Source organism: Melanerpes formicivorus, unplaced genomic scaffold, assembly GCF_026170545.1.
Source record: "Melanerpes formicivorus ecotype bairdi unplaced genomic scaffold, bMelFor1.0.p_v2 SCAF_11, whole genome shotgun sequence".
Taxonomy (NCBI): Eukaryota; Metazoa; Chordata; class Aves; order Piciformes; family Picidae; genus Melanerpes; species Melanerpes formicivorus.
In genome coordinates this window covers 10,658,656-10,676,239 of record NW_027142363.1, presented here as the reverse complement: position 1 = coordinate 10,676,239, position 17,584 = coordinate 10,658,656, and the positions used below count along the sequence as shown (strand labels likewise).

Genomic DNA, 17,584 nt, shown 5'->3' with positions numbered 1-17,584 from the left:
AACATTAAATAGAAGTATTAATAAAAGTTGCCCAGAAAACACAATGAGAACAGCACACACACAACAGTCAAAACACCTTACAGGAGGTTTATTCCAACTCAGCATTTGCTACTGTGTGGATGATTGGATAACTTACATAGACTACTTTGCTACCGCTTTCAGGTATGTTGTAGTAGTACTACAGAAAGGAACAATGCATCAGTAAAGAACTTCCACTGCAAAAGATTTGTACAAAAAAAAGAAAAGCCTTTGTAGAAAGAATAGTGGTTTTTATTGTAGTCTTAGAAAATACTGAATTATGAAAGATACAAAATCAACTGTTGCAATTACCTGTTTATTTTACAATCTGTATGCCATCATACCCTTATGGCTTTAAGACAGTCTGTCCAGAGTATTTCAAAACATGCTTTTAACAAAGTATTTTACAATTTCAAAATTGAGTATTTCTTTCCTGGAAAAAAAAAAACAAACCCAAAATAAAGCAAAAAAAAACCCAACCCAACCAAAAAAAAAACCCCAAAACCAACCCCAAACAAACCAACCCTTCAAAACATTTACCTGAGAATTCTGTATCATAAAATTATCATTCATTCTTAACTTTTCCAAGTTGATGATAGAGGCTATAGAAGTCAACATGCAACTTGCAGGTCTACTGTATTAAATAAATAATTTAAAAATTATTCAGATGCAGCCAGCTAGGCAAAAAAACCAAAACCCTACCCTCAAACTTCATCAAGTCCACGACAGATTTAAGAAACGTGACATGAATTTTATCATTAGTGAATGATAACCATGTTTTGGTTTGGTGTGCTGTGGTTTTTTTTTTTGCACTGGAAATCCTGCACTGTTTGCTGGGTAGCATTCAGATCCTGACTGATCACCAGACTGCAGCTGTGGAGCACAACCCTCCGGTGGGTGTTTTGGCCTCTGAGCTTGGCAACCACTGACCTTGTTTTCCAACATCCATAGCGTGAAGGACATCGGGGGTCTGGGTCACTGGGTAGGTTTCAAGTTCCCAGGCAGTCACTCTCTACACACATGCTCCACCTCTTTACAGCAAACATTTATGCCAAGGAATTCCATTTCAGAGTATGTGTACTATTAGGACAATGCTTTAATGTCATTATCCACGTCATTTCAGAACATCACCAGCTTTAAGTGATATTATATATGGACCATAGAGAGGTTTTAGGGCTTTCTGGTTCGGTTTTTGCTTTGTTTTATTGTTTCATCTTAGTTTGCTTTTTAAATTAAATCCAGATTTATAAGCAAAATACTGCCCAAGGTGGGAGAGAGGGAGGGAGGCAGGCAGCATTAAATTAACCAGGCATTTACAGACACTGGAGAAAAACTCCAGAGAGCTTTGTGAGTAATACATGTGTGTGTATATAGATCAACATATATAAATGATAGTAATTTCAAAGAATTTAAGTTTCATTACCTGAAGATACACCCAAAGCAGTAGAACTCTCATGTCTGCCATATAGTATTTGTCTCTGAATTTCCATTACTGCAAGCACTGTGATTTATGCAAGTTATACTCCATTAATTTTTTTTTTCCCTTAAAAGAAGTAATTATATTGATGAAAGTCCAAGGGTATCACTACAGATTTAAATCAACTTCCAATTCCATAGGTGAGGTAGTGTAGTCACTTGTATTACATGCTGGTTAATGAGAAGTACTGTTGAAATCTGGTAATCTTAAAATTTTTGTTTTAAATAAGTGGCTTAATAGTCATAAAATATTCATTAATGCTGTATCACTAGGGCAAGGGGGAGTAGGGAAAAAAAACAACAGAAAGAGCCTTGCCAAGAACAAGTCTCATCTCACTGCAAGATAAAACTGAAAAGCGGTATTTACAACAGTTCTTTGCTTAGTTGCTGCCTATTGTACATGCACACAAAAGACAAGAAGCCAATATACATTCTGAGGTAGGAAATGAAGAATTCCACTGGCTTGTACAAGATTCTTCATGTTTTGTAAACCAGCAAAATCAAAGTTTCCCATGGTGAGGTTCCATAATTAGGTCTGGTGTGAGAATAACCTCGAAATAACAAAGTATCATTGGTATACAATATGCATCCACCACTATGGACAAATCTAAAACCCAGATTATTTTTAGTGGTTGTATTTCTCCTTTGCAAAGCCCATGAAGGAAATCCCTCCAGATCAATTCCTTATTATCCTTTTCATAAATTTATACTTACAGCACAAGCCATTGAAAACACACTACAGGTTTAGCCATAAAAATATCCTGAAGACTAGAATTCAAGAGAGGTTTACTGGTCCCGATGATGAGAGAACAAATACATTTGTAGACTACTTCAGGCAATTAGGCACTGAAGCTGAAGAACTTGGTGCCTGAATAACTTTAAAAAACCCCACAGATAAACAAATCCTGTCCTTAAGGTTTCACAATACTTAAGATTCCAGCTCACCATAAGGAACAGTGAGCTTAAAGGTGCTAGGACAGCAAGTCACAACACAGGAAAAAAATTTAACAAGCATATGGGATTTAGATGCTGAAGGATCCAATGCACACTAATTAAAGAATTGCATCAGACTTCCACCATTCCCAGTATGTTGCTATTCCTCCCACTAAATTTATAGAAGAGAGCAGTATGCTGCAGCACCTCCACTGGTCCAGTTGTTTTAACTGCATACTGGAGAGCTAAGATAAAGGCTTATATTCAATAAAAGCTGGCTCTGGTTCAGGGATGGTAACAGCAGGAAGCAATGAGCTGTTCCAGAGCACACTTCCCAGAATCTCCTCATACTGTCATGTTACCCTAACTCATCTACCAAAAAAAAGCCCCAACAACATTTACAGAGTTGTATATGCTTTCTTAGGGTTTGTCTACCAGGAAAAAAGTATCTTAAGAGTTAACAATTCCAGGTGTAGAAGTCACTATGCATAAACATATGTTAGGCTTTCCTTGAGATGTAGAGTGGCATTAGATACCATGGCATAAGTCAGAGTGAAGGCTGGTCTATACCTGAATGAAAGCTTCCTCACAAAAAACATCTGTGCACAGAGTTTATACTTTCCAACAACTTTCCTGAACTCTCCATAGCATCACCACAACAGAAAAAGCTCCAAGGCTGACATGTACAAATTACACTCTAGAACTACACAGAATAAACCCCAAGCTCGACAAGCGATATAGTGACAATGTCATTGTCAATGTAGTTTCAAAAGAAAGTTTCATCCTCTCTTTCACTTAGTAAGTTACAATAATGCTCAATCTCACTTTCACTTGCAACGTCGAGGCTGGCAACAGGAAGAGAATCGGATCACTCATCTGTAGTGCACTTGTCAGTCATTTGCTGACAGAAGTCTGTGATACCACTGCTCTGCCCACACTGTTCCACCAGTGATGTTTTCTCTAATGTCCTTACAGGAACTGGATGTAGTTCTTGTACTTGATTGTATGTTGTATCACAGACACTTTTCACACACTGATAACAAGAACTCTGCTCATTTGTAGCTGTAACACCTGAAAGACCATCTGCTAATTCCATACATGCTGGTACTGGAGGCTCACTGTCAGCTGGGGCTGTTCGTTCTCTCTCCGGGAACAAAAACGAGAGCGGGCAATCTGAGGAAGAATATTTCGCAAGGATTTGTATTTGCTCATGACTCAAGGCTGCTTCCTTACACACCTGCTGGCAAAGTCCTGTCAGGTTCTGCTTCGTCTCACCCAGAGTTGACAAAATGTGGTTTCTTTCCTTCAGCAATTTCTCCTTCTCATTTTGCTGCAAGAAGGGGGGTAGGAAAAAAAAAAGCCTTTTAGTCTACGTTTTAACACAAAAATGATAGTTTGCTATTCTCCTAAAAAAGCTAAAACATGACTGTAAACGTGGTCTACTGCAACAGAAGTATTTTGGTAATAAGAGAGAAAGCATCAAGAATCAAGTGCCTATCAAAAGGTGCTCTCTTGAAGCACCATTAACTTATCTATTTCAAGTGATTTTTCAGACATGCAACTTGTTGAAAACTCGTACTGGCAGCCAAAACAAAAACTTGTAGTTATTTAATAAATGGAACCTAGATTCACTTACTACAGATGTTCCTGAAACACTAATTCTAGAGGGTAACATTTAAACCATTACCACTGGGTAAACAAAACATTCAGCAGAGCAGTCCTCAGTGGTTTGTGCTTTAAAAGTCCCATGTTGAAAACTAGATATCACAGCATCACAGTATAACTAAGGTTGAAAGAGACCTCAAGGATCATTGAGTCCAACCTGTCACCACAGACCTCATGACTAGACCATGGCACCAAGTGCCACGTCCAATCTCCTCTTGAACACCTCCAGGGACGGTGACTCCACCACCTCCCTGGGCAGCCCATTCCAATGACAAATGACTCTCTCAGTGAAGAACTTTCTCCTCACATTCTGGCTACTGACACTAGTCTACTAGATGAAAATGAATTAAAATCTGAAGTGTCAGGTACACTGTAGAACAAGCAATTATGAATAGTTTATGAAACATAAAGGAAAAATGCAGTAAAATAACTAAGTATTTGCACCATAAATATAGCACTCCAATTTGTTTCAAGGCCCTGCTAGAACACTGGAAGTTAAGGAATTTAAAGCAGAATAACAGAGAAGGGTCAGATTAGTGAATTGAAGATGCAAAACCAGAGGTGTCACTAGAGAGATGACCAAGTACTGGAACAGAGTGTCAGCTGAATGCTTGTTTCATTGCCACACTAAACATGTTTACGACTGTCAGAAGACTATCTTTGCTCTGAAGAACTTAAAATTTAGCTACATGATGCAAAGGGATCTTCCAAACACAGGACAGCCAAAGGGATGGCAATTCACTAACATTAACTAGGAAAAACGTGCTACTACACTAAACATTATCTTATTTTGGTTTGTAGTTTGTTTTACTTCAATGTCACTCATTTTTGTGAGACTTCTGATACCACCGGCTAAAGATGAAAGCACATAGATAACCGAGGGGCTGGGTTAAATGATGGGAACAAGCAACATCCAGAAAAGAGAAAAACTAAGAAATGGGGGGAGAAGAAAAAACAGGTGGGGGACAGGAAACAAGAAGTAGCTGGAAAAGAGGAAAAATATCCTAAAACCAAAGCACACCACATGAGTTCTATAACTAATAAGCAGATTTCCAAAGACACAGTATCACAGTATAACTTAGGTTGGAAAGGACCTCGAGGATCATCGAGTCCAACCTAAAAAGGTTCAAGTAGTTTAGGCACTAGATTTTCATCATAGGGACTATGTGTTAACACTACTGCCATATCAGTTCACTTGTAGAAAGTTTAATTATTTTCAGTCACTCCCTCATTTCCTTTCACAAACTCATACTGCAACCTCTACAACTTCCTAAGTTTAAGGGACATTTTGCACGAGAAGCAGTTGCTGGCAGCCCTCTTCCCCTAAAAGGATTAAAAAGAGTGCTTTGCTGATAAAGTTATACTTTTTCAGCACAATGGGAGCAGCTGTTACCAGAACTCCTAATCTGAAATCCCTCCATGTACATTTTGAGTATGTAGAGCCACTTAGCTGTGTATTCTGGACCAGTGACATTGTCTGGACTACTGGTTAATGCAAGCTTCAACATTTGGAAATAGTTATTCCAGTGTTTCCTTATACCCACTTGAAACTTTTCATTTTAATTTATGATAATGTCTCTCCTCCTCCTGCTGAGAAATACTATTCCCTGGGAAGCCAAACATCTTTGCCTTGATTTGAGCTGATAAACAACTCTGGACAGAAAGTATTTCACCCCAAAGGAGTAAAATAAAACCACAGAACTGGAGGTTAAATAGAAATACTATTTACAAAAGAATATATGAAAGTATAAAAGGCATTCAGGGAAAAAGGAATGTATACAAAATCAGAATCAACTCAGGCCTAGCTTCCCTCCCCCAAACACCAGGCCTCAGTAGACCCATAGCAGGCCAATCTGCCCCCCTGTCCCCCACCCAAGAGAGGCCTGACAGGCCTCAATGTCCCCCCTAAGCTGGGCCAACTAGGCCTCAGTTGCACAGTGAGAAAATAGTTTTCCAACAAGGCTGCACTCCCTCACAAACCAAACAGACATCAACCACTGCATGCACCCAGAAGAGAGAGGAAGGAGGAGCAGAACAGGCTGTGAGTTCTGCCCACAGGATTATGGTATGGAATAACAAATTACAATTTCCTGCGTCCACTCTCTGGACGGGACTGTCCAGCCCCTTGGACTCTCTATCTCCTGGAGGAATTTGTCTCTATGGTAGGGCACTTAGCCTATAGCAATCTTTCACACCCAATGGCTACACACAGAATCAGAGAATCAACCAGGTTGGAAAAGACCTCAGAGATCAAGTCCAACCTATTACCTAATACGTAACACCTCATGACAACTAAACCATGGCTCCAAGTGCCACTTCCAATCATTTTTTGAACACCTCCAGGGACAGTGATCCACCACCTCCCTGGAGGTAGCACATTCCAATGACCAATTACTCTCTCTGTGAAGAACCTTCTCCTCACCTTGAATCTAAACCTCCCCTGGTGCAGCTTGAGACTGTGTCCTCTTGTTCCAGTGCTGGTTGCCTGGGAGAAGAGACCAACCCCCCACCTGGCTACAACCTCCCTTCAGGTAGTTGTAGAGAGCAATAAGGTCTCCCCTGAGCCTCCTCTTTTCCAGGCTAAACAATCCCAGCTCCCTCAGCCTCTCCTCATAGGGCTTGTGCTGAAGGCCTCCCACCAGCCTCGTTGACCTTCTCTGGACACGTTCAAGTGTCTCAATATCCTTCTTAAACTGCTAAGAAAGCAAACAGCTTCTTGAGTTCTGCTGTATTTTCTGCCTTTCTGCAAGAATCTCATTTCTAAGACCCAAGACTCAGGAACCAATTCATCAACTCATGTTGATATCTTACAAGAACAATACTTACACAACTAAAAATTGCTTAACTCCAAACTTGATCACAAGCAATACCATGAGCTGAAGAACAACAGCACAAAGCAAGAAAAGGGAAAAAAGAGATAGCAAATGGAGTGAGATGGTGGTTTGGGAACCTTTCTGTACAGTTATGCTCAATGCTGACAGGCTTCAGAAACACCATTCACCAAGCATTACTGGAACAGAAACAAGTTCCTATGAGGACAGACTGAAGGAGTTGGGGCTGTTCAGTCTGGAGAAGAGAAGGCTCCGAGGTGACCTAATTGTGGCCTTCCGGTATCTGAAGGGGGCCTACAGGAAGGCTGGAGAGGGACTTCTCAGGATCTCAGGTAGTGATAGGATTAGGGGGAATCAAATGAAGCTGGAGGTGGGGAGATTCAGGCTGGAGGTGAGGAGGAAGTTCTTCACCATGAGAGTGGTGAAGCCCTGGAATGGGTTGTCCAGGGAGGTGGTTGAGGCCCCGTCCCTGGAGGTGTTTAAGAGCAGGCTGGACGAGGCTCTGGCCAGGCTGATCTAGTGTGGGGTGTCCCTGCCCATGGCAGGGGGGTTGGAACTAGACGATCCTTGTGGTCCTTTCCAAGCCTGACTGATACTATGATACTATAGTATGATAAGTGCACAGAAGGAAAAAGGCGTGTAGAGTAAAGCACAGAAAACCAGAACTCCTATCAAGTAGTCATGAGACTGATGTAAGTGGAAAAAGCAGTAAGCTGTCATAGTGTCAAACTGCTGCCAGCAGTCCAATCAAGATGCTTAAAGACAGACTCAAGGCAATAGTAAGGAAGTTATACATACCAGTTTTTCAATTTCAGATTCCAGATTTTGTATGCAGTCAAGTTTTCTCTTACGACATCGCTGTGCTGCAATTCTGTTTTTACTTCGTCTTCGGATATCATGAATGCAGTCTAACTGTTCAGGGGTTAACTTATGCATTTTCAGAAATGACTGGAAATCGTTTCTGGAAAGTGAGATAATCCTTTGTGCATTAAATGGCAGTTTTACCTAGAATGTAAAATACAGTTGTAAATCAATGGTGTGATTGATGTACACATACATCAGCAGGCCAATTCAAGTTTTCTTCTTAAGCCTTCTTTATCAAAAACCCATGCTCCTTCCTAAACCTCAAGGACCACAGCAAATTACTGTAGTTATCAGGTGAAGTTAACAAAACCCAGGGATTTCAACTAGATGAGTCAAAAAGGACAGGCAAAAACACCTACTCACGCTTAACACTGTGCTTTTGAGGATCTAAAGTAGGATGGAATCTATGAATATGTGCAGCAAATTAGGCGGTACACACTCCAGGCAGCTGTGGTTAGGTGGTGCACAAAACAGGAGTCAAGAATCACTCATGCAGTCTGATGTTTCCTCTAAGCTACTATTAAGAGTGTGTCCTGCATAAATTTTTATACCTACAGTTTTCTGGAGAAAAAAATTCACCAGAAACAGGCACTTATACAGAAATTATGGTATTTGTCTTGCACTTTTTCAGGCTGGAGAAGAGGCTCTTGCTACTGTCTGTACACCTAAGCTACAGCAGCAGCATTGTGAAACATTCATGTATCATGAGGTTCTGATTAACACTGGAAAACAGTCTCACCCTTACAAAAATGGCAAAATTTTAAAGAGAATCTAACTGAAGACATTTTAATCCTTACATCCAAGTTTATCAAGTACTAGAAAACTTTACCTCATTGCAGCCAAAGGTCTGAATTTAGTTTAAAAAGCAAATGGAGAAACCTTTTCTGGGTTTGGCTACCACTGGCAACAAACAAAAGGACAGAGTATTGCTCTCAGCAATGATGCCACCTACTTCTTTAAGATGTAAAGAAGAATGTATTTCACCAACTCTGGCCTGCTATTTTTCTATATGGGTGGCAGTTTCCACTCATCTAAAGGCTCAGTACGACCCTGCATTTCAAAAAGGAAAAAGCTAATACTTCAAAACCAACTGCATTTTCATGATCCACTGTAGTGTCACACTGCAATTCTAGAATTCGAAGAACCATGACAGAAATCATTCTAGGTAAACAGTAAAACGTTTTGGGATTAAACTACTTGTGTAAGGCATCTGCCTAAACCACTACCAAAGTAATGACAAAGCAGAGTCAAGTAACATGTGCACTTGGAGTAGCAAATAGGACCTCGATTTCAGAGAAAGAGATACTCTTAAAGCAGTCTTACACACACAGCTACTGAAGCCAGCTTGAACACTTAACTTTCATTTCATAGTAATCTAAAGTACCCTTTCTCTGTCTCCACAACCCAGAATAAACCAAGGCAATTGGTAAGTTGCTATAAAACAAAAGTTACAAGATATTTAACTGAAGAAGATTGAAAAAAACATCCCAAATTACTCAAAAACAGTTCCCATGCCTGTGGAATCTTTAAAGATTGAAATCTTTTTCTGATAAAGTTGCTCAAAATAATTCTGAAGACCTCCAATACCTAAGGATCTATCACTTCAATATCTCCTATCAAAAACATACTCTCTAAGTCCCCATGAATTAACTGTGACCTTCCATGCAGACCTTTCGATGGCTGAAGTTTCATTTCCCAAATTTTTAAAACAAGCAACCACAAAAACCAAACCCCAACAAACAACTCAAAACTCCAAGAGATTCAGAATTAGGTTTCGGCACATGGCCTTAAGAGACAGGGCAGTAAAGGATACACCAGGATGTTCTTACCTCACATTCTTGTTCTCTCGCTGAACAGGATTCGCTGTCTCCCTCGGTGTCAGTTTCTGAATCCTCTCCCAGACTTACTACATAATTGTAGGGACACGGCTCTTGTGGCGGTCCCTGAACATAATCTCCACTGCTTATTTCAGAGTTGTTGGAGCATCCTTCAGTACCAAGGTTGCTTATAAAGGGGCAGTTGACGGAACTCAGTGTCGTAAAAGTTCGCTGAGGGCAAGGTTCAGGGCTTTCACTGATCCTGATACCTAGCCACGGACACTCCGATTTTTTCCCCGAATATACCGGCTCCAAACACTCCTTTGAAACTGCAGGTGGTAAACGTATCTGGCAGGCTTCTGTGCTGTAAATATCACTCCAGAACCCTTTTGCTAGATGCTCTGCTACCTCTCTCTCCACGCTGCTTCGATCACCAGCCGAAGTAATGTTAGTGGCTTCCCTAGCACACAAGTCGACCTTTGAAGGGGCGTTGTCTTGACTTTCCATTTTGTCATTCCCGACTCCAGTACCCGATACAACTTTTTCAGCCAAGATTGTGTTATTTTGCATACTACTGAAATTCAAGTTACCATATTGTTCACAAGTGTTTAAAAAAGACACAGAACTGAGTCCATGAGGTGCAGCAGAGTTTGGAGGGAGAGTAGCAAGATCCATTTTCTCCACAGGACAACACACATTCTGAGTCACAGAATCTCTCCTCGACTCTTCATTTTTTCCAATGCCTTCCTCCCCTTCTTCCATTTTCACCTGAGTCTCTTCACATTTTGAGACCAGCTGCATAGGTACACATTCCTGAGCTTTTTGTATGCAATCATTATCGGTTATTTCCTTCTCAGAAAAAGCTGCAATTGGTGGCACCTGAATGTCTTTAATACTGTAACTGGACTCCGAAGTATGAACTTTGTCATTTCCAAAAGCTTTCTGGAATTTCCTATACTTTGGGCATTGGGAAGATAAACTGGAACCACTACCCCTTTCTAAATGTACAAGATCACATGCTTGAGTGATGTTATCCTGAAGAGCAGGTGATGCCTTAGGATGTTCTTCATCTTTACAGAGCTTTGTGTCAGGAATTTGAATGTATTCCTTTTCTAAAAGTTCTGCTTCATCATCTATTTCTAGGTCTCCCTCATTCACACTGGCAATTTTAGGGGCTGTTTTCTGACACTGCTTTGTGCAACACTTCTTTCTAGGATATTCCTGCTGATCCAATTTGAAGTCCAAAAATTTGAATTTGAGAAACTGAAAGCAGGACTCTTCAATGTTGTGGACACCCAAAAATTCAGCACATTTGCAAACTTCAGACACATTGTCTTTATTTAAAATAAGTTTAGCAGTGTATGCAAACTGAAGCAAAGGACTAAATCCTTTCAGGGTTACCTATTAAAAAAACCCAACAAACACACACTTAGCATGGCAAACATGGGTTTAGAGAAATACATAGCACCTCAATTTACCTGTGAGTAAACCCTGCAAGCAGGACAGATTGTAAGAAAAGCCATGGATTTGTCTTAGAGGGACAACCCAGCCACATTCACTGAGACAAATCTTCTGATGTGACTTTCATCCTGTCTGTTTTGTGGCTATTATCTTCTTCACTGTGATCAATCTCATAACAAAGTGTTCTGACAATGAAGTACTACCAAGTAAAAAACAGTACTGTACTCTGAAAACCAGCAGATTTCAGCATTACTAAGACAACCTTCAAGCCAAAGTTCTCCATGAATTACTCCGAAGACCACCAAAATACTGATGGCATTTCATTGTTCCTTTAAAGAGCAATTACTGTTATGTGCTCAGTCTTATGCATCATTGATATAAAAAAGTTTGAAAATATTGAATTTGATTATCTAGTCCTTTCTTTCTCCCACAGATTAAGACAATGGTACCTAAAATCTGTATACAAAACCAATTCTTCTCAGTTTAATGCCGCTTTGGAGTAGGAAGTTTTAGTAGAACACTTCCATCGTTGCCATCTCAGTTTTTACTGCAGAACAGTTCTCTATCAGGGACTCCAGAAATAAGCAAAATCTGCATCATTACAAACTGAGCAAGTTGATATGAATAAAATTGAGAAATTGGACAGAAAGAGGTAAATAGATTACCATATTACAAACTATTTGAACACTTCCTTTAACCTTTCTCTGCAAGTGAAGCATAAAGTAGTATGTTCATTATTACTACTCCAACTCAAGCCCACATTCTGTTCTCCTCTTTTACTGAAATGAACAGGACTTCACATTGAATAAAGCTCAGTATTAATGCATTAATTACACTGAACTCTTCTAACAGGAAGATAATCAAGGATACATGCAATTTCATTTCAGTTCAGGGTTTGTTTTGTTTGGGTTTTAGGTGGGGTTTTTTTTGAAGGACACAAACACCAGATGAAAGGAAGTTGCAAGAGATCTGCACAGAGACATTTCAACAAAGTTGCCTGTAAACATGTGTAAAGAATTCTTATAATAGTATTTGAAATGTGCTTTGGAGAGAAGAATACTGATTCCATCAATATATTAATTCATCCTTAATAATGGGTGGAGGAGGAGTATTAAAGACAGCTTATCCGTAAGTTGGCAAGAAATCTTCAAACTGAGTGTACATATAACAAATAAATCATTAAAGTGGGTTTAAAAACAAGTGAGCTTCCTATGTGAAACTGCACAAAACAAATACAGTGACATTTCAAAAGTGTACATTTTATAAAAGCTTGAAACACTACTCAAAAAAAGAAGGATTAAGGTGAAAAAAAAACACTGTACTCCTTTGGCTCTCTCTTAGATATTTCTAGCTGGCTATCCTCAAAAACACAAGATGACTCTTGGCTTGGCTGACCTAGAAAAGCAATTCTAGAAAGGCTAACTCAGAGTGAAAACACTGGTAGAAAATAACACAACACACCATCAGGATGTCAGTAGCTAGTCTTTACAATATACATTAAGTACTTCAAAACATTTTGGCATATCAGATTGTGGACTGCTGTCTTATTTAAAGCTTAAAATACTTTTGATGATTAAAAAGGGTTAAAAATCACATGTCAAACCATGTGATCAGTGTTTGCCTCTCAAATATGCAACTTCATGAACTGACTCATTTCAAAACATTTAGCACTTCCCAGAAGAGTTGCTGAGTCTTAAAAAGCTTTTACCAAGTGAGTAACCAGATCGAGCGATTAAAAGATTTCTGCCTTTTTCTTTTTAAAGTGGATTCAGTTCCTACATTGGTAATCATAAATTATATTGAGAGCCCTCTTAAGTCCACATTGTAATAAATATCTGGATTAATATGTTCTTCCATTTTCTTTACACACTCTGGTCCCTATGGTTGATGTCACAATTTCTCTGGAAAACTGCCCTAGAGATTATTTTCCCCTCTCCAATTTTGATGTACATTTCTTTGGGATGGATTTAAAAATAGGATATTGGAAGGATAAGAAAACCTCTTCAGCATCAAAAGTTCCATATGTCACTAATTTCCTCCTTTTACTCCAAATCATGGCTTCGTGTTCCCCAGCATCCTACTGCCTTTCTACATCAGCTCCTATCATTACTTTTCTTTTAACCTGAGAGATGCTCAGGCTATCAATAAACTAAGCCACTAGAAAAACAAACTGTATGAAGAAATGAACAGTAGAAAAATAAACTGTATGAAGAAGTAAACAGACACTGTTAGGAAATTCAGTCGGAATTGACTTACTGGTTTTATGCTTAGCTCAATTTTGTAACAGATTCAATAGAGAATAGCAAAACCTCCCAAAGCTCTTTAAAGAAACAACTTTATCCTCCAAGTTTTCAGTTTTCTATAGAATCTGAAAGATTTGGGTAACAGAGAACCCTTGTCAAAGCCAGTGAGCTAGCTACTTTACTGAAGCAGTCCTTCTGAACATCATCTATGTGTTCAGTCTTGTACATGAACAAATCTATAATGTAGTCTCTAATGCCACTACAAAATTCACTGACATGCACTTTTCCTCCAACTGTAATGACTGTAGTTGTCAATTTGCATATTATTTCCCACCCCTAAAGCTAATTACTATAAACTATCCCAGAAAAACATTGATTATTTTACCACCAACTATTCAGATTGCTGTTACAATCACAGCTCTTGGAGGCTCTTCACTTTGCATCTACAAGCACAGGACTTCATATAAAAATCCATTCACTTGCTTGCCTCATGCCTTTTGTAACAGCTTAACTAAATACCAACTGGAACTTTTAAAAGCCTTGGAGACACTCTCTTATGGATGTCAGACTCTGGTTCATTCCCACCAAAGGCCCTTGAATTTCATCTGATTTAAGAGTATGTCAAAAAGCAGGCCTAAAACGGCCCCTAAAATACAAATTTACACATTTGAACCAGGTGGACAATTTTGAAAGGAGTAAATACTAAACTGAAGATATTCCCTACACATTCCCCAAGACATCATTCATTTACCTTCAGTCTGTGATATACACTGAGACCTGCCTAGCTTTTACATCTCACCCAATGGCAGCTTTACAACTTAGAAATTCCTTCCCTTTATTTCTTAAATCCCTCACCTTAACTTCTCAGTTAAGCACCAGCCTATCATAAAACACAATTTAACAGAACAGATTAGAGACACTGGCAGGTAACATATAGAAGGGAGTGACACTCACCTCTTCTGGTAAAGTGATGATAAGATCAGTATCCACCTGGCCCACAATTCTTGAAAGGAAGTAACTGCTGCAAGCTGCAAGAACGGCTTTGTGAGCCCGAAATCGCTGATCTTCCACTAAAATAGTAACATCACAAAGAATATCTTGCTTTCTCTGATCATCGAGACTGAGAAGTACATTGGCACTGTGTACTGAAGACTCATATGCAAAAACCACACTGTTCTTCTCACTTAGAGACATTCTGTATCACAAATGGTGGTGTAAGTCTCAATGGAAAGCATGCTTCTGTTCTTCAAATCTGGAAGGATAAACAAGTTGTACACATGAAAATCTTACCCAGCAGGAACCTACGGATACTAAAACAAAGTAAGCAAACTGCTGAACATGCACTGCTGATTCTAATTCTTAAGACTAAGATTCAGTATTTCATACATGTTAGTGCATAAATACATGCTTATGAGCATCTGAAATACCCAAACCATAATATGTGCATCTTAAAATAATGCTTTATTAGTCTCAGACGAAAAAAAGGGAACAATTTTTCATGTGACTTGTGATAAAGAAATGATTCTTCCTCAGCAAGTGACTAGAAGTCATAGCTTTACACTAAGGGCTAAGTTATTTACACTTTTGGGTTTTACTTATTCTGACTAACAGTATGCAGATATAAAGAGAAATAAAAAAATGCATTAAGGCAGCATTCACCAAAACACTATGTAAGCTACTTGTTTATTGATTGACACAGTGAGAAGTAAAATACATGTTCTGCCTTTTTTCAGCAGTAGCTTGACTGCTAAAGCATTCATTTTCTCTCTCATTGGTTGGCATTGTGTTCTGTGTTAAAACCAGATTAGTTCTCCTATTTTCCACCTGCCTTAAATCTCTAATGCAGCCTTTTGCACTCTTACTCATTTGATTTGTCATGCTTGGTAGGCATTTGCTTTCCTATGATTCAGATCACCTGCCAATAGAATCCCATTTATGACACAGCATTAGAGTTCTCAAACGACAGTATTTATTAGATAACAAACAACAGTAAGAGTTGTGATGTTTAAAACCTTGAAACGAGCTCATATCTAATTGTCCTGAAGATATTCCTAATGCCCTAGTATTTGCAAAAAGTACTAGGGAGAAGTCCTACAGAGTACAAAGTTTAGCAGCATTTCCAGCTCTTATCTGTTATTCTGTTTCCAACTCTTAGCTGTTATTTCTAAATTCCTGTCTTCCTAAATTCCTGCATTCTGTGGATTGAGCTTCTCTTCTGCCTTAAAAAAAAAGCCCAATAAGGAAATTATTATATTACTACATTACCTTAAACTAAGCATTTAGATTACGCTGCACTATTCCACCCAAGAGTTACTGTAACTGAACGCAGTTGCTGAAAGTCACTTCAGCTGACACAGGACTACCCAATCATTATATTGCTCAATAGATGTTATGATATGCCAGCTCTCAACAACAGTAAAACTGTGTCCAACGCAAATCTTTAGTTGTTAAATATGGGAAACTTTCACAAGGCAGGAGGGAGGAGGGATGTGTGGTCATTTTTAAACACAGTAGGATGAAAAAACAACCACCCTGCTGGCTATACTCCTGGTTATACTTGCTCACTCACTACTCAAGTTATTTTTATAAGTAGTAGTAAAGATAAGGGCATATTTAGGGGTGAACATCCATGCAAACCTCACGAGGGAGATTACAGATAGCGACAGGCCTTTAAAGATTATTTTTTCTTTCTTAAGGTCCCAAGTTCTCCCAGCTCTCAGATAGACAGTTCATACATCATATATGATGCTTTTGGCTTCTCCCTTATAAAAGAAGTTCCAATACCCAATTCAGCTCGTTGTGCTTTCAAAGCGCAGAAAGCTAAAAGGAACAGCTGTGTATATATATACACAGATAGATATCCAGAGGACAATTAACCCTCCTTTTCACTTGATATCCACAAAGCAAGCTTCCAGGGCTTTTACTACTAAAATATACTTGTTTTCAACACTGAAATACAACTCTTTCCTGACAACTGAAAATATTTGATCATAACTGAATTTAACACTTGACTCTGACAGAATGTTGTACTTGCTAGTGTGAAGATTTCATCAGCTGTTATGTCCCCACTATTTTTTAACAGGATGCAAAGATTATTTTTTTTTAATGTATCTAAAATATTCAAATGTAGAATTTCATTAAGCATTTCAAAACCTTTGAAAGAAAACAGACAAAAACCCACACAACCCCCCAACCACCACCAACAAAAAACCCAAAGAAAAACACCAGCACACACCACACTCAAACACAAGATTTCTTGCAATCATGTTATTAAAAATTGAATTACTGTCATACAGGAAAAACAGAAAAGTCAAAAAGAAAAAAAAGACTGAAAATGCTGGTAAAAACAAAAAGGAAACAGGGAAGGGAAAATGTAACCACTGTAAAAAGCTGTAACACTTTAGAGAAGTACTAATAAAGGTCAAGCTTGTGAATGTCTTAATTCTGTTTTGAAGTTGTGTAATGAAGGCATGATGCCACATTTATGACAGTATTTGCCAGGACAGCCAATCAAATTTTCTGCAGCCTGAGTACAAAACAGACTTGTCCACCAGTAGCTTTGTTATATCCATATTCACAAGAACTACACTTAACTATTGCACTAAAGAGGAGAAGTACCTACCTCCTGCAAACTGTCTTTTTCTCCTAATTTAGCGATTGGAGAATACTGGATCACTCAATTCTTAAAATTAACTTTATTTACAAAGAGGGTAAAAGGTGTGAAGAGGAAAATACAATTCAATAGTGCTTTATAAAGAGAAGCTTTACAACTTACAAGCTCATGTTGCAACTGTCCTACAAAGAGGCCCCTCTAGGTTTTCTTTCTCCCACTGCAAATGTCCATTTTACAAAATTTGATTTTCAACAAATATTACTACTTTTTTTTTTCCTCCCATCAGAATTTATATGAAAGCAGACAAGTTACTAAAACGATTAAAACCAGACAACACAATGACTCTTTTATTTTTTAATTAGCATTTGAAGGAAAACTGAAAGTAACTTGAAAAAGTATGCCAGGAGTCAGCAGATGACTGTGTATTTAAATCACTGTTTACCAAATGAGTGTCAGCAAACAACCACATGACTGCATGTCAAAGATAAGAAACAAAACCAGGTAATAATGTTCTCTAAGATACTTGATACAGCAGCTATCATCAAAAGTATGGAGAGTACAAAAAGATATTTCAAAACATAAAAGTCTTTACAATGCAGGTTGAAAGGATTAAAGAAGGAACAACATGAAAGCTCACTAGCTACAAATCCTCAGTCAGTGGGA

At 38.7% G+C, this 17,584-nt stretch overlaps 1 protein-coding gene across 5 annotated transcripts in view; it reads right to left on the bottom strand.

Annotated features, from left to right (window-relative positions):
* Nucleotides 1-313: 313 nt before the first annotated feature.
* The window catches only part of BACH1 (BTB domain and CNC homolog 1), a 35,101-nt gene continuing 17,830 nt past the window's right edge, over nucleotides 314-17,584 (bottom strand). For all 5 annotated transcript variants that reach the window (XM_068144487.1, XM_068144484.1, XM_068144488.1 and 2 more), the window contains 4 exons: nucleotides 14,263-14,560; nucleotides 9,617-11,005; nucleotides 7,722-7,928; nucleotides 314-3,757 (listed from right to left, as the gene is read on the bottom strand). In XM_068144487.1, the coding sequence (XP_068000588.1) occupies nucleotides 3,296-3,757; nucleotides 7,722-7,928; nucleotides 9,617-11,005; nucleotides 14,263-14,502 (2,298 nt within the window). In that variant the 5' untranslated portion in view covers nucleotides 14,503-14,560 and the 3' untranslated portion in view covers nucleotides 314-3,295. The remainder of the gene's footprint in view (nucleotides 3,758-7,721; nucleotides 7,929-9,616; nucleotides 11,006-14,262; nucleotides 14,561-17,584) is intronic.